Source organism: Plutella xylostella, chromosome 9, assembly GCF_932276165.1.
Source record: "Plutella xylostella chromosome 9, ilPluXylo3.1, whole genome shotgun sequence".
NCBI classification, from domain to species: Eukaryota; Metazoa; Arthropoda; class Insecta; order Lepidoptera; family Plutellidae; genus Plutella; species Plutella xylostella.
In genome coordinates, this window is record NC_063989.1 from 1,097,815 (window position 1) to 1,120,808 (window position 22,994).

The following is a 22,994-nucleotide window of genomic DNA, read 5'->3' on the forward strand; positions in this document are numbered from 1 at the left end:
AATGGACAACATTTCAAAAAACTAAAGCTGCTATAAATCGAAATCCATTTCGAGATTTAGCTCTAAAGGCCACAAAAAAATGTTTTTGTATTTTTTGGATGTATCATTTTCGAGAAAATCATAAAATAGTAAAAAAGTGCTGATGACGTCATGCATCAGGTGCGATGCATTTTGATGATCAAAGCCTATAGATTTAAAAACAAAGTAACTGTCACTTTCATTTTTGATTGACGTTGACGTTTTATCGTGACGTTGTTGTTTATTTGGGTCATTTTCATTAATTCTGTTCTGACACTTTCTTTTTTTTATTTATTATTAAGAGATGACCTCTATATAATATGTCCCAGAGCATGCCACCGCCTACACAGCTGAAAAAATGCTTCTACTTATTTTTTACATGATAAGTACCTACTTTCCATCATCAGAAATATCAAGGTCATTTGAAAATGACCCATTTGTTGGTTGGCATGTAAACAAAGTTTAAATGTCACTGTCAGTGTCATTTATGTTTTTTTTCGAGACTCTGGCAATAGACAAAAATAAAAATTGAGCCTAATATGTGACGTCACTTCCGGTTTTAAAATAATTAACTTAAAAGTTAAAAATAACATGCAAAAATTTATGTATATACAAAATAAAAAAATACGGGTCCACTAATTTTCTATAAACTTTCCGAATAACCAATAAAAATATAGGGTAAAGAAAATGAAATGTTGTCCATTGTCTTTTGAGCTGACACTCTATCTAGTCCGTAGTATTGTCCAAGAATCGCGATGCATCATCCGATTCCATCAGCGTCAAGGTGCATCTTGGCCAATAATTCAAATAAAATAGCTCCATTCTATTTTTAAACTTATTTTCTGCCGTTATTGTGATTACCTCAATACTCATTTCCTTTACAAGTTGTAGTTAAAGTTACGTAACAACAACATTATCTCGTTGTGTTCTTGTTTCACTCTGCCTGCGACATCGCCGTGGGCGGAAGGCACTTTGTTCCTGGCAGTGTACAAATAAAACGTTACAGAAATAACAAACAAACGACGGTAAAATGATAGTACAGTCCATCTGTAGTCATGAAAGCGGAAATGAAAAAAAAAAAAAACACGCACTCACGCCTTGTACTAATGTACTCCCTTGCGGGGTAGGTGCATTGCTGCACCCACTTTTCGCCAGAGTGTTATGTTAGTCCCAATGTAATAGGGGGCGGCCTATTGCCATTTTACGGGCACATCCAAGACCCGAGAACAAATATCCGTGTTTAAACAAATATCTGCCCCAGCAGGGAATCGAACCCGGGACCATCGGCTCAGTAGTCAGGGTCACTAACCACTACGCCATTCGGTCGCCGAAAGCGGAAATGAATCCTAACAAAATACACTCGATAGCAATGGAAAACATTTAATTTAGAATTTGATCAAAATATTTACGTTATTTCATTGCTCGTGAGTGTATATTTTTAGTAAATTAATGGGTATTAGCAGAATAAGATAACTACTGTAAGTAAGACCTACGGCAGATACAGCGGCAGTACCAACTTATAATTGCATATACTTACCGAGTTATAATTACAACGCCAGCAAACATCTTCCTTCTATTTAATATAGAACTAATCATTATTTTAATTTTTCCTTTAGAATTCAAATTCAAATTCAAAATTCAAATTCAAATTCAACAAAATATCCTTCCACCCTAAGGTTGTCTTGAAAAAATCGCTTTAAGCGATAAGACCGCCATTTTTGTACATATTTGTTAGTATTTAAGTTTTGTAAGTTTCTTTTATGTGTGTGTGTACAAATAAAGAATATTCTATCTATCTATCTATCTAATTGAGACAAATCAGAGTACTTATTAATTGCGGAGACAATATTAATTTCGGGAAAATTTATTACTCGTAGTAATGAAATTTTTGTTTGTCGACTTGGGTTGGACGGGGCCTATCTCACTTTGTATATTGAGCAACCAGCGGCGCATGCAAATGTGAACCGTAATCGCCCACGCACTGAGTCTTTTATTGAAATTAATTACCTCGGAGAACACCTTCTTTGCATAGTTAGATACGTCTTTAGTAGGTAAGTACATTACAGGTGCGCTATATCGGCTGTATCACGTGTGTAAAATAGTCGATAGAACTTAATGATAGTTCTCAAATCTAAATCCATAAGAACTTTATTTATTTATTTATTTAATACTTTATTGCACAAATATAACATAAGTGTACAAAAGGTGGACTTAATGCTAAAAGCATTTTCTACCAGCCAACCTTCATTAAAAATATTATTAGGTATTATTAAGTAGAAAAATTATCCAGGATACTTTCATAAGGATAGAAGTGTTCAAGACTGTTTAGATTAGTTGATTGATTTAATTTTTTATAATTATTTGTTTGTTTAAGTTTAATAAAGTTTATTTGGTTATGTTTATAGGTAGGTAAAGATCTAACATAGTTATTGTTTGTAGTAGGTATAATATCTGGTAATAGTTTTAATAGTTTGTAAATATACCTAGTATAAGTTGTTTATTAATAAATAAACTATGAGGCTTGTTAGGCGCGATAATAGATTATAGATAGTACCAATGAGGGCGCTTATGGTGCAAAGCGCTCTGATTGGTCGACGCATTTCTTGCCCCGCCTCCCACCGCCCGCGCGGCGGAGAGCGCATTTAAATATAGGCGGTCCGGGCCGCCTCGATCATTCCGCTCGCAGCCTCCAAGAAGCAAAGAAGCCTCCTAATAATAGAAGAAAAAAGCCTTCTCATTTCAAGCACCTGCCCTGCCCTACAATAGGAAGAAAGAAGAATCCCTGCTTGCTCTTCGATCAGCTTCACAAACGATTTTCACAAACGATTTTAATGTGACGTGCTAGATCGAAGGGGTGCGTCACATTTTCTGGTCCATTCGAGCCGTATTGTGGACCAAGCACATTTTCTGGTCCATTCGAGCGCTGGATTGAAGATCAAGCATGGTGAACACAAGAAGCGCCTCCAAGTCAGCCTCGGTAGCCGGTGCCACGGACAGCACCGGTACTGAGGCCACCGCGACGACGGCAACCACGAGCAGCGGGGATACCTACACGTCGACGGGAGCATCCACGGACACATCGAACGAAGCATCAAGCACTGCGGCCGCCTCAGAAGTCACGGCGCCCGCCTCCGCTACAGCCCGTGTCCCTGCCCCCGCGCCCCCCGCGCCTACCCCTGCGACGCCGAAGCCCGTCAAGCCGCACACGCCACGTCGCGCATGTTCAAATGCGTCTTCAAAGGGTCGCCGCCGGGAGTTGCTGAAGGCCAAGGAAGAGCTTCTGAAGAAACAAATGGAGTTAGCCGCCGTACGGGTGGCCATGCTGGAAGAAGAAACGGACGATGAAGAAGAAGAAGACGACACCTCCACCATAAGGGGTGTCCGCACGTCCGACGGTACAACAAAGTACTCTCGCGCTGACCATGCAACCACATCACGCCGTGCCGAGAGAAGAAGACGCCGGAGCGACAGCGGGCCTCCCACGCCGGACATCGATGCCAGAGCCGCGCATCGAAGCCAGTCCACCGGGAGCCGCACTGGAGAACGCCGCGCCGCCGTCTGCACGTCGTGAGCCGTGTCCCATGGGTGCCGACGAGCCGAGAGTACAGCTGCCACCGAACCCGTCAGAGCCGCACGTGTACGAGCCGCCGCGTCCGGTGCAGCATCGCTACGACCCACGACCGAGCGCCTTCGACTACAAGGAGCTAGCCGAAGGCATCGCCCTCGCTGCACGTGCGCTGCCGTCGCCGCCTCAACATGTCGCCGCGCCGCGCCATGTCAACGAGCTACCAACGTTCAGCGGGGCATCGAGTGATTGGCTGCCATTCAAGGCGGCCTATGAAGAATCTGCGCAGTCCCTCACGGAGCAAGAGAACCTGTCTCGACTGCGCAGAGCCATCAAAGGAGCAGCGAAGGAGGTCGTCCACTGCCTGTTCATCGGGACGCCCTCTACGAGAGAAGTGATGGAGCTGCTGTCTGCGCAATTCGGGAGGCCGGACGCACTCATCATTCACGAGATGGAGAAGCTGCGCAGACTACCGAAGATCGTCGACACTCCGAAGGCCATCTGCGACTTCGCCGCGACAATGACCAACGCGACGGCCACGGTGGTGGCATTGAAGAAGGAGCAGTACCTACACAATGCGGAGATCGTCAACAACGTCGTGGAAAAGCTGCCGGCCACACTGCGCAACGAGTGCTACACCTACATCACCGAGCAGCCTGAAGACATCCCCGACCTAGTGAAGCTGACGCAGTTCGACAAGGGGGCCGCGGCACGGTGCAGCCGCTTCGCGCCCATGGACATCGCAGCGAGTGACCGGCGGGAGCCCGCGCCAAAGAAGACTGCGCGCACATACCACGTCGACACAACTACAGCTGCGAAGCCTGCGTGCCCCATCTGCGGCGAGAAGCATGAAGCTGCCGCCTGTCCGACACTGAAGCGAGCCGAAGTACCTGCGAGGTGGGACATAGCGAAGAAATACAAACTATGTTTCCGCTGCATGAAGATCCGCAAGTACCGACACTCCTGCAAGCCGAAGCAGTGCGACAAGGACGGGTGTACCTACATGCACCATCCGCTGCTGCATGGCGGTACCTACGCATCGACCGCCAGTACGCAAGTCGTCCAATCGCAAGAATCTGAAGCGGTAACAACAGCGCGAGAAGAAAGAAGTGCAACGGGGCTCCTGAAGATACTACAAATACGAGTCACCGGGCCAAAGGGGTCGCTCGACACCTACGCGCTACTAGACGACGGGTCGACGTGCACACTCATCGAGTCAGCAGTCGCGCAGCAGATCGGAGCGACGGGACCGCCGTCACCCTTTTACATAGAAGGGGTGTCGGGCATGAAGATCGACGCCAGTGAGTCGCGCCGAGTCAACTTGAAGATCTGCGGGCGCAACACGAGCGAAGTCGACATCTGCGCGCGCACAGTGCCGGACATCGGTGTCTCGCCTCAGACGGTGCCTGCGGGGATCATCGAGAGCTGCCCACACCTGCAGGACATCAAAGAAGACATCCTCTACGAGCGAGGCGCCGCCACCATCCTGCTCGGGCAAGATAACTGGGAGTTGCTGCTCACGCACGCTTTCAAGTCGGGCGCGCGCGGACAACCTGTGGCGTCACTCACGACGCTCGGGTGGGTGCTACACGGCGTGCAGTACCGACAGCCGGCAATGCAGCGCGTGCACCACCTCACGGTGCAGCCGCTTCAAGAAGAGACAATGGAGAAAATGATGCGGGACCACTTCGCACTCGAGTCGCTGTGCGTCGACAAGAAGAAATCATACACAGAGGCCGAGCGACGCGCGCTTACGCAGCTAGAAGAAAACACGCGCGCACTACCGGCGGGAGGCTACGAAACATGCCTCCTGTGGAAGGAAGACGACCCTCGGCCACCAGACAACTACTCGAGTACAATGAAGCGACTCGAGTTACTCGAGAGGAAGCTGGACAAGAACGAAGCTATGAAGACGCGGTACAACGCACAGATGCAGGTGCTGCTCGACAGCGGCTACGCTGAGGAGGCGCCGCGTGAGAAGAACGAGAAGATCTGGTACCTGCCTCACTTCGCTGTCATCAACCCTCAGAAGCCGGAGAAACTGAGGATCGTCCACGACGCCGCCGCTCGAACGAGAGGGACAAGTCTCAACGACATGCTGCTGCCCGGCCCAGACCTCCTGCAGTCACTCCCGGGGGTCCTCATGCGGTTCCGGCAACATGCAGTGGCGGTGAGCGCGGACATAAAAGATATGTTCATGCGCGTTCACATCCGAGAAGAAGATCGCGACATGCAGCGCTTCCTATGGAGGGGAGATCGACGCGCCGGCCCGCCTACCGAGTATCGCATGAAGAGCGTTATATTCGGTGCGACTTCATCACCGTGTACGGCTATTTACGTGAAAAATAGCAACGCCGAGCGCTACAAGGACATCTACCCGGAGGCAGCCGAGGCCGTGGTGAGAAATCACTACGTGGACGACTACCTGGCGAGCTACGAAACAGAAGAAGAGGCGGTGCGCATCTCCACTGAAGTCAACAAGATACATCACTTCGCGAACTACGACCTGCAGAAGTGGACGTCGAACAGCCGCATCGTGCTCGCTCAGCTGTCGTCATCTGAAGCTGAAGACCCTAGACTGCTGCAACTGGACCCGGGGAAGCTGCTGGGCATGGTGTGGCACCCGGAGGACGACACACTCTCCTTCAACTTGAACAAACATCGCATCCCCGAGGCAATACTGAGCGGCGAGCGCACACCTACGAAGAGAGAAGCGCTGCGGACAGTCATGTCGATCTACGACCCGCTCGGACTCGCCACGCCAGTCACCGTGCAAGCGAAGCGCATCCTGCAGGACGTCTGGCGCTCCGGCATCGACTGGGACGCGCAACTCGAAGACAACGAAGCTCGAGCATGGAGGAGCTGGATCGAGCACGCGCAACAGCTGCCGCGCCTCGCCGTGCCGCGCTGCTACGCCTCATACAGCGGCGCGGCCACCCGCGAGCTCCACGTCTTCGTCGACGCAAGTTCGTCTGCATATGCTGCTGTCGTCTACTGGAGGGTCGTCGATCAAGAGGGAAACACACACCTGTCACTCGTCAGCGGAAAAGCAAGAGTCGCACAGCTCAACAAGGTGGTCTCCATCCCGCGACTCGAACTGCAAGCGGCCGTGCTGGGATGCCGCCTCGCACAAGCCGCCATCGAAGAACACGACTTGAAGCCGAGTCGTCGAGTGTACTGGTCGGACTCAAGAACAGTACTCACGTGGCTACGAAATGGCCCACGTACCTACAAGCCGTTCGTAGCACACCGCGTAGCCGAGATAAGCGACACTACGAAAACAAAGGAGTGGCGCTGGGTACCTACAAAGGAGAACACAGCCGACGACGCAACGCGCGACACGCCCCCAGACTTCAACTCAAGTCACCGGTGGTACCGCGGCCCCGCCTTCCTATACCTACCGGAGGAGCACTGGCCGCGAGAAGAGAAGATCATCGAAGAAGACACGGGGGAAGAGCGAACACTCGTCACTGTCGCCGCCACACGCTTGTCTGAGGCCCTGCCAGACATAACTCGCTTCAGTAACTTCATGCGAGTTATTCGAGCGACGGCACGGGTACTACAATTCATCGAGCTACTACGTGCGAAGAAACAAACAGTGCTGCATAAGCGCACTAAGAAGAATGAAGAGGCCGACCCTACGTGGACGAGTACTACGCCGAGAACAGCTACGCGGGCCGCTACGCCCGCCGTGAAGACAGCTGTGCGGAAGTACCTACTTCTCAGCGCTCGGCACATGCACTGCGCGCGTCAACTGTGGCTACGCTCCCAACAACAAGAAAACTTCGCTGAAGAAATAGCTGCGCTACAGAAAAGCGTCGCTATACCTACTACGAGTCGACTGCACAACTTATCAGTCATACTCGACGAAGAGAAGATCATCAGACTACGTTCAAGAATAGCGACTGCCGCCGACATCACCCCATCGCAACGTGAACCGGCAGTACTCGACGGCAATCATCGGTGGACCCGACTGTACATCGCCTGGGTACACAAACAGCTTCACCACGGCGGGTTCGAGACAACTGCGAATGAAGTCCGGCAACACTACTGGGTGCTGAGACTACGACACGCCGTGCGCAGCGAAGTGAAGCAATGCCTGGCCTGCCGCATACGGAAGGCCACACCTGCGCAGCCGTCGACGGGCAACCATCCACATACACGGCTCGCGCATCATCAGAGGCCGTTCACCTACACCGGACTCGACTACTTTGGCCCTCTCATGGTCACTGTGGGTCGTACGAAGCAGAAGAGGTACGGCGTGCTGTTCACGTGCCTCACCACTCGAGCAGTACACCTCGAGGTCGCCGGCAGCCTGAGCACGGACTCGGCTATCATGGCGCTGCGACGGTTCATCGCGCGGCGCAACTGTCCCTCCGAGCTTCACTCCGACAACGGGACCAACCTGCGGGGCGCCGACGTCGAGTTGAAGAAAGCAGCGCTGGCGGCCATGGAGGAGGAGGCGTCGGTGCGCTTCATCAAGTGGCGGTACATCCCTCCGAGCGCGCCATTCATGGGCGGCGCGTGGGAACGGCTGGTGCGGAGCGTCAAGAACGCGCTGCAAGTCACACTGCACGAGCGCGCGCCGAAAGAAGAGGTCCTCGCTACACTACTGGTCGAGGCGGAGCACACCATCAACAGTCGGCCACTCACCCACGTGTCGACCTCTGCAGACGACGAGGAAGCCCTCACGCCGAACCACTTCCTGCTGGGCGCGCCGTCACGAGTGCCGCTGCCGGGAGCCTTCACCGAGGACGACGAGGCCGGCCGCAAGGACTGGAGGAAGAGTCAACGCCTGGCAGACATGTTCTGGGCGCGCTGGGTACGAGAATACCTACCGGAGCTGCAACACCGGCGGGAGCCCCGAGCCACCAACGGGGCCATCAAGAAGGACGACCTCGTGCTCATCGCGGACGGGACTCTACCAAGGAACTGCTGGCCACGCGGAGTCGTCGTGTCTACCTACCCCGGTCCAGACGGCGAGGTGCGAGCAGTCGACGTGCGCACCAACAGAGGGGTACTCCGGCGGCCTACGAAGAAATTGGTCATCCTGCCAGTCCACACTTGAACACGCAAGATTCCAGCTACAAGAGCTGCGGCGGGAGAGATGTTCAAGACTGTTTAGATTAGTTGATTGATTTAATTGTTTATAATTATTTGTTTGTTTAAGTTTAATAAAGTTTATTTGGTTATGTTTATAGGTAGGTAAAGATCTAACATAGTTATTGTTTGTAGTAGGTATAATATCTGGTAATAGTTTTAATAGTTTGTAAATATACCTAGTATAAGTTGTTTATTAATAAATAAACTATGAGGCTTGTTAGGCGCGATAATAGATAGTAGATAGTACCAATGAGGGCGCTTATGGTGCAAAGCGCTCTGATTGGTCGACGCATTTCTGGCCCCGCCTCCCACCGCCCGCGCGGCGGAGAGCGCATTTAAATATAGGCGGTCCGGGCCGCCTCAATCATTCCGCTCGCAGCCTCCAAGAAGCAAAGAAGCCTCCTAATAATAGAAGATAAAAGCCTTCTCATTTCAAGCACCTGCCCTGCCCTACAATAGGAAGAAAGAAGAATCCCTGCTTGCTCTTCGATCAGCTTCACAAACGATTTTCACAAACGATTTCTACAAACGATTTTAATGTGACGTGCTAGATCGAAGGGGTGCGTCACAAGAAGATAGAACATATTTGAAATAGAGAAGAATTAAACTAGTGAATATCTTACTGTTTCGTCACAACGCGGTGAACATGATACTGTTATCGTAATGTTAGCATCATTCTTTGGTATGTGCTTTCATGGTACGTACTTGTTATTTTCAGTCGTGTATTTTTAGAATACATTCAAACAGGGATTACAGTACAATTGTCTATAATATGAAACGTTAATATTACTATAATAACCTTTTTACCAGCAATAGATAAATTATAGATGCATGCACTATTCTATAAGTACTTAGTGTCATTACTAAAGGTCCAAAAAAGTTCAGTTTTCTTTATCTAAAGTTTCACCCTCCGTCACTACGTACTTCGCAAATAATCCAATACTGTTAGTTTCTTAACTTGACTTTGAAACATCACTTTAAATTAATTTTAATTAAAGCTTTATTTATAGCCCATATTCATTGATTCGGCACATCACCGTGAAAACAACATTAATAACAATGTAATATTTTTGGCAAAGTTCATCTTTTATGGTTATTTATGGTTGAACCAGCCGGGAATAGAAATAAGGGAACATCACGCGAAATAGATTACGAAGCGGCGGCCTGTGATGTTGTTAATAAAATATGATGGTTATTCGCAGTGAAAAGCTCTGATGAGAGCCTTTATGTGGCCGTACTGAGCTTCTGTTTGGAAAATAAGCGGTACAGAGGAATATTAATATTTTAAGGGTATCAATGAACTCTTAGAAATAAGGAATTTAAATGCAATTATATCACGTCCTTTTACGGTAAAGGAAAACCTCCAGATATGTGAACGTGGTGGGAAATGGTCCAAGCTTAGGAAGGTAGTTTACACCGGTTACATACACAATGGTTCCATTTGAGAAAGCCAATTGCAGGTATAAACCATCCCACAGAGAATAGAATAGGCTAGATGGGTTTAAATACATACATGAAGCATTTGAAAATTTACTCTTATATCTCTTGCATCAGTGCTTGATATTTAATATCACCTTTTCAAATTATATTCTATTCTGAGACATGGCATCTATTTTTACTCACACCATGTCGTTTGCGAAAATATACACCTTCAGCGAACGCATTAGCATGTAAATTAGAATGGTTCATTAGTATTCAGCGTGCAAAGTATTTTTGAAGCCGCTTTGTGGCTGATGCCGCAAATCAGCTTTATTAACGCTCATACACATGTTTAGAATTTGTTCAGAATGATCAGCTGGATCAACATGAATAATAATAAAATAAAATAAGCTTTAGAGTGTGTTAAGTTGTTAAGTGAGTTAAGCTTAATAACAAAATTAACAGCAATAATTAAATAAATTATATTCTTAAAAGAGCTTTTAAGTAATATAAACGTTTTCCCTATCAGCGTGTTTATTTAAAACGATTTTGGCTAAGTCTGTCACACGAAGTAAAATTAAAGGACATTATCTAACAAAAAAAGAAAATATCTCTCTGTTTTGCAATTCTGAGCAGATCACTCGGATAAAACAGAGTCAAAGAAAAAGTAATTAAGTACGAGTATTTTGACAAACAGAATGCCATATCTTTGAAAAATAATGAAATGACAATGGGCAGATTGGGACCACCCTCCAATACCATTAAGACTTACATCGTTGGATAGGTCTTGTCAATAGGAATAACTTTTGCTATGACAACTTTGTTGTCACAGTTGTCCGTTCAGAGATATATGACTTATAAGTTCCGATACTCGTCAGTTCATCTTACTGCTATTGGAGGCTGGACCACCCTCCAATAGCAGTAAGACTAACGTCGTTGGATAGGTCTTGTCAATAGGAATGACTTTTGCTTTGACAGCTTTGTTGTCACAGTGGTCCGTTCAGAGATATATGACATATAAGTTCCGATAGGGGGTTAATTAAATATTTTCTTGGGAAGAAAAATAATAGCACTGGTGATTCTTTAATTATTTATTATTATAATTACACTATCTACACTATCAGACGAGATCTGGGCATATTGGATAACAATAACTGACGGTAAAAAACAAAAAGGGCAGCGGTGGAGGTGTATTCTGCCACCAATAGCAGTAAGATGAAATACGAGTATCGGAACTTATAAGTCATATATCTCTGAACGGACCACTGTGACAACAAAGCTGTCAAAGCAAAAGTTATTCCTATTGACAAGACCTATCCAACGACGTTAGTCTTACTGCTATTGGAGGGTGGTCCAGCCTCCAATAGCAGTAAGATGAACTGACGAGTATCGGAACTTATATAAGTCATATATCTCTGAACGGACAACTGTGACAACAAAGCTGTCAAAGCAAAAGTTATTCCTATTGACAAGACCTATCCAACGACGTTAGTCTTACTGCTATTGGAGGGTGGTCCAGCCTCCAATAGCAGTAAGATGAACTGACGAGTATCGGAACTTATAAGTCATATATCTCTGAACGGACAACTGTGGAAACAAAGCTGTCAAAGCAAAAGTTATTCCTATTGACAAGACCTATCCAACGACGTTAGTCTTACTGCTATTGGAGGGTGGTCCAGCCTCTAATAGCAGTAAGATGAAGTGACGAGTATCGGAACTTAAATAAGTCATATATCTCTGAACGGACAACTGTGACAACAAAGCTGTCAAAGCAAAAGTTATTCCTATTGACAAGACCTATCCAACGACGTTAGTCTTACTGCTATTGGAGGGTGGTCCAGCCTCCAATAGCAGTAAGATGAACTGACGAGTATCGGAACTTATAAGTCATATATCTCTGAACGGACAACTGTGACAACAAAGTTGTCAAAGGAAAAGTTATTCCTATTGACAAGACCTATCCAACGACGTTAGTCTTACTGCTATTGGAGGGTGGTCCCAGCTCCCATATATTTTTGCCCATCCTCTTTACTGGAAGACTTGGTTTTCCCACGAGCTTTACTTCACATTAGTGGTTCATCATTATAATCATCAGCCTATAGTAGGCCACTGCTGGACATAGGCCTCTCCCATAGCACGCCACTGGATGCAATCTCTTCATAGCTTTCCACATCAAATCATAACCACTTTTCGCTAGTAGGAACCCAGTTTAGTATCATTCGCAAGTCAGAATTCAAATCAATATTACGTAATTTATTCAGTAACAGCGACACCGTTCACACACTTCCAAATCATGTAAAACTAAGGTAAAACTGTATATAATAGCCTATTAATGATAAGTACAGGTCGTTTAAAAACCCTATGGCGGTGTTTGAAATAAATGGCTAAGCAATTAGATGATACTTTAGTTCGTCGTTTCTAGGCGGGTAGCTATAACAAGCCAGGGCCTTTTGAGTAGACCTATGTGTTAATACAGGGTCAGTTCAGTCAGCTTAATGCCTACATACCCAATAACATAAGAACTGGTTTATCCTTTTTCCCGTACAATAGTAATAAAATACCTACGTACCGTTGAGTTCTGGAAAAATCAAGCATAAGAAACAGTTTTGTATTGCAAACTTAAGAAAATTCGCTTATGGAAAAAAAAACAATTGGCAGAGCTATTTATTTAGTACTGGTAACACTTATACAAATATATTCTGAAATATGTATATATTGTCTCATAGAGTCTGATGTTTATTCGTAGCTACCATTTAGTCTCCCTGTTACATAAAGTCACGTTAGTTATTAGTCAGGTCACGTGCGATGCGTCGGGCGAACTTTCTTCAAAATACATTTAAGTTGTATAAGTTTATTCACTGACCGTTCTGACTTTGAAAGTCAGTCAAAAACTAAGTTGAATAAGATGTTTATAATGGTTAGACTAGTTAATTGGGAAGCATTTAAACATAAGGTTCTCTCTTTTTTTAATATAAAAAGATCAATTTAATTAATTGTTCTGAGTACCTACATCTATATACAAATATACATACATCCTTTTATTTCAATCGAATCTCTTTCCAATATTCTTTGACTGTTAATTTCAATTCGACGATCAAATAGCAATAAATTTCCAATGAAAATGGAGTCGCAACGCCATTCAATAAACGTTTTGATATGAAGATTAAATAGTAAAAACATCGTATAGTACGTAATGACTATCATTTACGTTATAATATGTTTAAAAACGTTGTTCGGACTTTTAATGACATGACATTTTAATTAAATTCAACTCAGAACATATTTAAACTTTGAAAGAAGACTAGACGAATTAATCTATAACGTAAGCGAAGGAATACGTGAGTAGTTCCATCGTCTCACAGGTGTTTAAAAATCGTTCGCTTTTGCTTGCGTCTATAGGTAAGCGTCCACCGACTATCGCAACAAACGAGTTTTCATAAACGTATGGAGAAACAGCGTCGGCAATGCTGATGAACGATTTTCGTCTGAATTTCTATACAAAGATTACTGAAAACGCGATGCGTCCTTTGCGTGCGATGCTGACTGGTGGACGCTTACCTTAAGGCGGAACTTATCCCTAATCACCATACTACTGATATTGCTATATATGTGGGGACATCTCACACACGGCCATCCGACCCCAAGCTAGGCAGAACCTGTGTTATGGGTGTCGGACAGCTGATATATCTACACAAATACATAGATAGATAGATACTAAATATAAATATCAACACCCAAGACCCGAGTACAAATATCTGTCTTTAAACAAATATCTGCCCCAGCCGGGAATCGAACCCGGGACCATCGGCTCAGTAGTCAGGTCACTAACCACTACGCCATTCGGTCGTCAAAACAATGAAATTCAAACAGTGTACCTCTACGGGCTTTCGCTGATGAATTGACTAGGTAGTAGGCACTGCGACTTAAAAATGACAAGGGGGTTCCCTCTACATGACGAAAACCTAAGTGTCGGAGTGCTACTGCGCGAGCCACGACTCTATCTCGTCCTATGAAACGTGCCAATATGAGTATTTTTTTCGCGAATTTTGAAATACGGATTTAATTTTCGGGCTTAGATGCTTTCTGCACATGCTTTCTGCGCAGGTTTCTGCTTAGTATACCCTTTTTTCCAACACCCTGTAGACGTAGAGTGACCATCACGGCCCTCACGACAAGAACCTCGTAGATTGGAAGATCACCGGTGACAATAGCACAGCTACAACTCTATGTACGTAGCAATTGAAATATCCTGTAGGCACTCTGTAGCTACTTTGTTGCATATTTTTTTTTATGAAGTGATTGAAAATTAAACTAAATAAGTAATTAAAAAATATGCCTACTTTATCATATAATTATAGTGACTTAACCTTTGACTGTTTTTCAAGAGTCTCACCTTCGATACCCTGAACAGATATTTGTTTAAAGATATTTTGTTCTAGGTTCTTAGGTGTTAAATGTTTATGTTGTGTGATATCATTTACCGAACCTTCCAAACGAGAAGATTATGGCACTAAAGGCCCATGTCCTGCGCTGGACTATTTATGGACTGTGTGTATCCTATGTGTGACTGTATGTATTTATAAGTATGTATTATCACACACAAAAACGTTTTCCTAAAAGCCAACGTTTCGCTTGGAATGTTGCCTTCAACTCTGGGTATGTTGTTATGAATCTACGCAGCACATTATTCTCCCAACTTTTTGTTTCGCTCGACATTACCTAAATGTAATTTACGTCGGCTATGTGCGGCCATTTTGTGTTATAATGAAACGCGGTCGCAACGCAACGGAGTTTTAGGCATTGTTTAATGTCTGTTAATTGAATTATCTCTGAGTGAACACGTGGTGTGTTATAAATTAAATAATTATGCTTGTGTGTGTCGGTGTGTCTATCTGTGGCGGCAAATATAAATTCCAATTTGGATTTGTTATTTAGAGCTTTAACATATAGCTAATTAATTACCTTAATAGGCTAGGTCGTCCATGTATAAATGAGCACTGATTAAAATGATAATACCTAGCGTAAACAGACTTACCCGATGAGCAATCAAGTTCTAAGATTTCTTGCCACATCGTGCAGATTGGGCTATTCAATAATCATAAGCATTAACCTCGTTTTGGCTACACGGGTCGCTACTCTCGTTCCGGGGCTAATGAAAATTGATCCATCCTTTGTGGATTCTGGAAGGTTCTAGAGAAACTCGTGTTAACTGGTGGGCGTTGACAGTCGTGGAGGTTATTGAAATAATTCTGTTTCGCAGGAGGAAAAAATAAGAAACAATGAAGTTTTACACGGGTTTACTTAAATCTACAGGTGAGGCAAAAGTAGTGTTTTATTTTGAATTATGATTTTGAACCACCTTTAATTTTTTTGTTTTAAACATAAAATATGTAAATGACTTCACGAGAAATGTACCTTCAAAATGGGCATCATACTATTCTCATACAGATTAACATTTGATCAATAGTGTTTGATTATTCGAGTAGCAAGTACTAAGTGCCCGAACACCCTATATTTAACCCTGTGTTGATTGGTGTTCAAACTTAAATTGAACTCACCACAGGAGCTTTAGAACTAATTTGGGATGTGGCAATTAGCGTTTAAATAGAGAACCTATTCACTATGTATATTGCGAATTTCACAGTTCACATGACTCATTCATTCTCATTTTCGTGTCATATCATCATCAGCCAATAATCATCCACTGCTGGACATAGGCCTCTCCCAAGGAGCGCCACAACACTCGGTCCTCAGCCTTCCTCATCGAACCACTTCCTCTCGTGCCATAAACACATACAAATTCATTTTATCCTTTAACAGGATTGTTTCCCACGAACATATCAGAAACGTTTATTAAAACTCGACGTGAAAAGCGTCGACTTGCGAATATCAATTACAGAACGCTTTTTTAACGTATCCTCAACAACCACTCGTATACATGTTTGTGGTCTTAATGGAAAATTATAGTGAGGCACTGTTTGAAAGTATTTTAGGTGATAAAATTTAGTCACGCGACCTACTGATAAAAACCTTTACCCAAATAACATGCATTCGGAAATGAAATTTTATTTACACTTATACAAAATTCGACATTCTACAAAACGTATCAAACTTTGTATGGGTGATCAAAAAGTAACTACTGTTCCTTGGGAGAATATAAGTTTCTTCAATTTTTCAATCTGTTTTCATCGTCCGATAGCAAATAATTTACATCCCGTATAACATTATTAACAGCCTCTACCATAGAGCTTAGGAGCTCGCTAATAGCTTCTAAAACAGTGTTGGTTTACTGTTTAACTACTTGTCAATGTGTCAGCAGCAGCGTGGAACTTCGACAGAATGCCACCGCAAGATATACGGATATCCTTATCGATTCAATTAAGCATGATAAGCTCCAAGTATTATGATAATTTAACTACGTCCACCGATTAAAAGCAGATCAGTAGAGTGTTGCAAAAAGGGTGTAGGTAATAAGCCGAAAAAGGAGTTCGCAAAGGAGAATGGCAATTTCTCTATAGCGCCATGACCCAGAGCGGCCATTGATGAAACATACACTGATGTGTAGTCCGTGACTACAGTATATACTGGTATTAATTTTATTATTATGAGGCATGGGAGAACGAAGATATAAGTGCCGAAAGATCAAGTCTTTCTACTGTACTAGATGTTACCCTTGAGCTAAAAATAATTTTTAAAAGTGTTCCCGTGGGAATTCCTGGATAAAAAGTATTCTATGTTACTTCGGGATAACGGGAACTTGAATAGAATGAAATAATTTTTGAAATTGATCTCTTTATAAAAATAGGTTTCCGAGTGTGAAATGTGCAAAAATAATCTTGATATTATTTGCAGAAATAAAATCATGTAATACATTTTGTGATGCACTATGTATTGGGAATCTCATGATTTAGATTATAAAACGTGTTTGTGCGTGTACTATTCATCAAAAACTTATTTAACGAAAAAAAAAATATTAATTAATTTACTTTTGAACCCTAATATCTCAAGAACCCCATGGTTTAGATTTTTTTAAATATTTTTCCCTGATAGTAGACATTTTTATCAATAACTTAAAATAGGTTTGGTTAGTGGCTGCTAACTTACGCAAAGCGGGTCAGGTTTCGCCATTCTTCTTTCCTTTTCAAATTTTTGCACCATTATAGTGAGGCAATGTTTGAAAGTAGTTTAGGGTGGAGAACGATAATGACAGGGTGTTAATGACATGCACTTGATAAAATTAAGTTACACGATCTACTGATAAAAACTTTTACCAAAATAAACAGAGAGAGTTATACGCAAGTTTATTTTTAGGAAAGACCACACCAGAAATGAGTCTCTTCAGAGAATCAAGTAATCAACATAAGCTGAAGTGGCAGCGGTCCGGCCATAAATTTAATAATTATATTCAGTTTATAAAAATATAATTATGACAAAGAACCGATGGCCGGTAAGGAAAATATTAACAATAATTTAGCTGTAAAATATTTGGATGAAATAATGATGCAGCAATAATGAAGAGTCAATAAGAATTTAATAGCTAATTCATCATTTAGGCGCAAACACAACGTGCGTAATTGGTTTTGTAATTAGGACGGGACGGCGAGCTATCGATAATGGAACACCGAGTTTAGACTCTAATGAAATGAATAAATATAACGGAGTCCAATTTTAAATACAAACATTCTTAATTATTAGTAATCAGACGGAACAGACAAGCTAGGTTCCTCTTTCGCTGTGCACTTCGTGAGGTTGAACAAAATCTTTTAATATGTCGGTGGAACCTTTGAGTTATTTTAGATAACTATATAACTACCTCTCATCTCTCATCACTATACAATCGAGCGAATCTGTGGGTCACTTTAGCTTGCCAAAAACGAAGTTCCACTGCGTTGAGGGCTTTGACCATGAATCTCTTATTATATCTTACTAGCTGTTCCCACGGGCTTCGCATGCCGTGGGAATTCCGCGAAAAAAAGTATATGTGTTAATCCAGAGTGTCAGCTAACCCCATACCAAATTTCATTAAAATCAATTCGGGCATTTTGACGTGAAGAAGTAACACACATACTCACAAACTTTTGCATTTATAATATTAGTAGGATTGTATTAAACTCACGTTCGTTAGTTTGTTTAAGAGCATACAAAAGACCTGTTTTTTTATACAAACATAGTCCCTTGTTAATGCCACTAGAGCAATATATTTTTAGTTAGAATAACCCTCTTGCGTCAGATTCTTGCAGTAGGAATCTAATTAGGTGTTGAAACCCTCGTTATGATTGGTCCCCTGCGTTCCCTGAGCTCAGGCTGTAAATAGAGCAGTCCATTAACTCAAGTGCGAAGAGAATTTGTTGACAACCGCGTAATTACCTACTACTCTATGTCGTTCTTAAAGTACTCTGTAGTTGAGGTAGAAACTGGGCGAAGTAATTATTAGTTCATCCACTAAATAAAGGAAATAAATAATTTTGTAGGGACATCTCACATACGGCCCGACTCATGTCTATGCTGAGCCTGCAATATGAGTATCGGACAGCTGATATATATATACATAGATATATATTATGTAGATACACTGGCTCAGCCTACCACCATAAGCCTAGTGTAGTTTCTAGCCCGTCCACTGCTTTTCGTTCACATGATAGAAATGTAGAATGTTTAGACATGACACATTAAATTCTAATCCCAAAATAATTTTGGGGCTCTTCACTACAGACAGGCTCTCTTTATTATAAGTAACCCAAATTCATGGTTAGCTGAATTTTCATCACTTTAGCAATAACGACTAAAGCGTTCCTTCGGCTTTCATAATGACCTCTTCTCAGAAGGAAATTGCTGTACATTGTTGGTATAAAAATATTTATACTTAAAGGTTACATCGCTTTGGGAGATAATAGCATGATTTAGAGCTTTTGTGTACTTGGACCATATTTTTTCTGACGGAATTTATTAATATAATGTAGGTACTTACATAATCATACTATATTTTTATTCATTTACGTATACATAACGTAGGTATTAGGTAGATCAGGAATTAGAATAGATGTGATATAATACGTACATAATACAGACTACTGTACTTAATTGTCTTTTAAACCCTTAAATTAAAACCTTTTCTCTTATAAATAGGTACAATAAATATTAGCCCTTAAAATTGTCGGTTGATTGCATTTTATTCAATGCTTTGATCTTTATGCGTACATACATACTCGACGGAATAATTATGTTTAGCTCTGTCATTGATCGACATTCAGTTGAATGAATCTTGATTGCTTGTAGTAAGTACTAGTACCTAATACTAGTTGGAACATGAGAAGCATCCAATCATGACGTTGTTAGTTGCAGATAATTAGTTCGGTACACTGTGCAAGAGATATTGTGGTAACAAAAACATTGTTTAGAATGAGGAGTCTACATAAAATCATTCTCTCCAGTGTGATACTTTTGACTGATGGACAATAGACCAATGTTTATCACAACACTCTTAATAAATAGATGATTTAATACTTTCCCACTGGAAGTATCACATGGTTTATATTTCTAGAAGTATATTTTAAATACAATTAATCGTATTTTTCCTTGTTGCAGGACCAGCGTCTGATCATAATAAAACGGTAAGTAAGTTTTTGATTATTTATTTACACAATCAGCAATCTACGGATGATTATCATCACTGTCATGGCTAGTGGCTTGAATGATCAACAAAACTAGGCTCAGGACCTACATTTCATAGAACATAACCATGGTCATCTTATTTTTTGGTCACGGAAACCATAATTTATAAACACAAAGTCATGATTCTATTGGATATTTGTACCCGGGTCCTCTAGCCTCTGAACCCAATCACTAAAGCACAGCCAGTCTTCCAATAATAAACCACTAAATAGGTGAAACTGTTTCAGTATCATGCTGTATATTAATATGCAACTGGAAATCAGGCCACACCCGGGCAATGAGTGTAAACACACATAACGAACGAGCGAGAAACCCCGCTTGGCTAAGTGCAGTTCTTTCTAAAAGCATTTGTATTAAAACACTTTTCTTGTACTCATTAGACTGGTAATAATAGGTTTCTGCACTCTTTAGTTTTTACTGCACTCGTGTGTATAGTAGTTTATTTTGTAGTCTCAAAGAGTTTAGTAAACCGAATTAATTCACTCAGATAGAATAAGTAATATTATAAATACTTAATGAATTTTCTGGTTTCTGGTACGCAAGTCTTTTAACTAGTTCAATACCGTGAAATCAGACACAAATCACAATACTGTATTGTTTTTTGTCGCGATACGTAAAAGGTAAATGTAAGACAAATATAATCTTTTCAGTAGGTGTGTAGCCGCGTTATTTATCTAATGGACAGATTAATCATTTTCAAGGCGGGAAAGACGTTAATGACTTAGGGTGGCTTTTATAAAAGTGATAAATGTATTTAACTTTTTATTTAAACACAATTTGAAATTAAATTTCGTAAAACATCTTTTACCACGACTTAAATATGATTAGTAATCTGTTAAACCTAAATGCAGTCAAATGGCTATTTAACTTTACTAAACACATTTATCTACTGTCATGGCGTCAGTCGCGGCGACCAGCTGACCGACCGGCTGTCAAGAGAACTTTTTTCATTTCTAGCATTTTTCCTCAGTGATGTCTAGTTGTTGTCTGTGAGAGATTCAGAGGTCATTGTTCAGAGGTTATGTTGAGGTTATCTAATAAATAATGTATTTGTGGGATATTTTGTTTGATGACGATGATGAAGAATTACTTCTCTTTATGAATAGACCTCGCTCATTACGCTATATTGCAGAAAGAACTAACTTATTTGAGACACTACCGGATAAAACATTTGTTAGGAGATTTCGTTTGACAAAACAAACTGTATCGCTTCTACTACAAGAAATTCAACAACATCTTGAATTTATTTCCACCAGGTAAGTAGCTAAGGTATTGAAATAATAAAGTTATCTGACTACATCATTATCTTATACTTTTATTTATAAGTAAGTACCTATAATTATTGTTACAGAAATAATGCAGTTACTCCAATGAACCAGTTGTTATGCACACTCCGATATTATGCAACTGGCAGTCAGTTAATTACTTGTGGAGATGTGATAGGTGTGGAAGAACCAACAGCAGCTTGCAGAATCATTCATAGAGTTACTCATGCAATAGCATTATTGTATAAAAAATACATTAAATCTCCTGATACCATTCAGGAACAACGTTTTTTGCTCTCTATAATGTGCAAGTATGGTTCCAATACATTGCACAATAAATCTTGTTCTTCCCTTGTAAAATTAGGGGCACGAACACGAGAAGAAGTTGCTTGACTATTCATTTTACTTTGAAATCACAACAACAAATAAATACAAACACCACCACGCGGTAAAAGCCGAAATAAGTTTTGTTTTGAAATAAATAGTGTTATTTTGTCTATGTTTGAAATTGATAGATTGACTCCGTTTTACGCTGAGTCGTTTCGAATGTTCAATAAAAAATATGAAGTCTCTCATTAAAAAGATGTGGAACTGAACGTAAATAACAAATCGCAGGATGCTAAACGCATTTAACTAAATAGTAATCAAAAGACCATGGTGAATTATGAAGCTAAACATGTTTAGGATAAAATTGTTTAGTGCATTAAACGAAATTAGCTAAATGAATTTATGTAGTATTTAAATAGAAGTTCGTAACAGCCACCCTTAATCTGTAATGTTACGTTGTAAATAAAAAAGTAAAAAGTATTAAAAATACATGTAAGTATAGTAATATAATGTTTTGTTCTTAGCCATACTTTATCAATATCAGCTTAGCCATTCAACAGTTATGATACTTTTAATGTTGAATGTCGGGGTTTTTTTTTAACGTTGGTTAGGTTATTACTTACGTTACAAATCGTCACAATATTCGAGCAAAGGAAATTACGTAATTCGTCGTTCCGGGAACCCGAAAGGAAATGCACTCAGCTTTATGCAGGGAGGAACTTTATTCTTGGCCTTGTTGAGAAAGACCACACAGATCTGTTCAAGTATAAAAGGAAACCGTGGAATGTGTCTGCTTTATTTATTATTCACATTACTTGAGTAATTAATAGGTATATACGTTTTTAATTTATATATCTTTAATTTTTTTTCTCACGCTGCGACCTTTTTTTTTTATTAAAGACTCGTTTAATGGATATTCTACATTGGGTCCTTTGCATCGAGTTATTCTGCCTATCTTTGAAAGGCTCCTTGGGAACGGTGGTAGCTCAGTCAGGTAAGCGCCCGCTTCTCTTGCCAGAGATGCGGGTTCGGTGGCCGATCCAATTAATTCTTTAGTTGGTATTTATGTACAATGTATCGCTCTTACGGTGAAAGTTAACATCGTGAGGAAACCTGGACATCTAGATCTAGCATATCTACATGTATCAACCCCCTACCATCCCCCATTGGACCAGCGTGGTGGAAAATGGTCTTGGGGAATTTGGGGATATACACAAATGTTCTATTTGAGAGCCAAATACCTACTTACACTCCTACAGAGTATAGAATAGGCAGTCTCCCTGATAAAGCCCCACCCTGTAGAACATTCCAGATTGCACGTGGATGTCACTCCCAGCGTCGCGGTGGAACGCCGTGTACGTGTTAATTGGAATACAGCATATACAGGGTGATATTACCCGTGATTACTATTCAGGAATGTCACGTTTAGTGTTTATACTCGCACTACAACATGATTGCTTATTTATAAACGTACTTACGTGGAAATGTAACCATTTTGATTTTTAGAGCGGAAATCTAAATTAAGAAGTGAGTTATGATTATGATATTATCATCGTTATCGTTAAACTTTTAAGTTTCGAAATCTATCAATCTTAAATAACTGAGGCATTGATTTTTTACTGCAG

The 22,994-nt window shown here is 41.9% G+C and overlaps 1 protein-coding gene and 1 long non-coding RNA gene across 2 annotated transcripts in view; both read left to right on the top strand.

Moving 5' to 3' along the window:
- Positions 1–22,994, top strand: part of LOC105383095 — a 66,193-nt gene that overhangs the window by 22,116 nt on the left and 21,083 nt on the right. Inside the window, exon 3 of the mRNA XM_048622877.1 lies at positions 19,691–19,716. Within this exon, the coding sequence (XP_048478834.1) occupies positions 19,691–19,716 (26 nt within the window). The remainder of the gene's footprint in view (positions 1–19,690; positions 19,717–22,994) is intronic.
- LOC125488922 lies at positions 20,499–21,331 on the top strand. The gene is made up of 2 exons (XR_007266594.1): positions 20,499–21,033; positions 21,129–21,331. It is a non-coding gene; the product is annotated as an uncharacterized LOC125488922 (long non-coding RNA).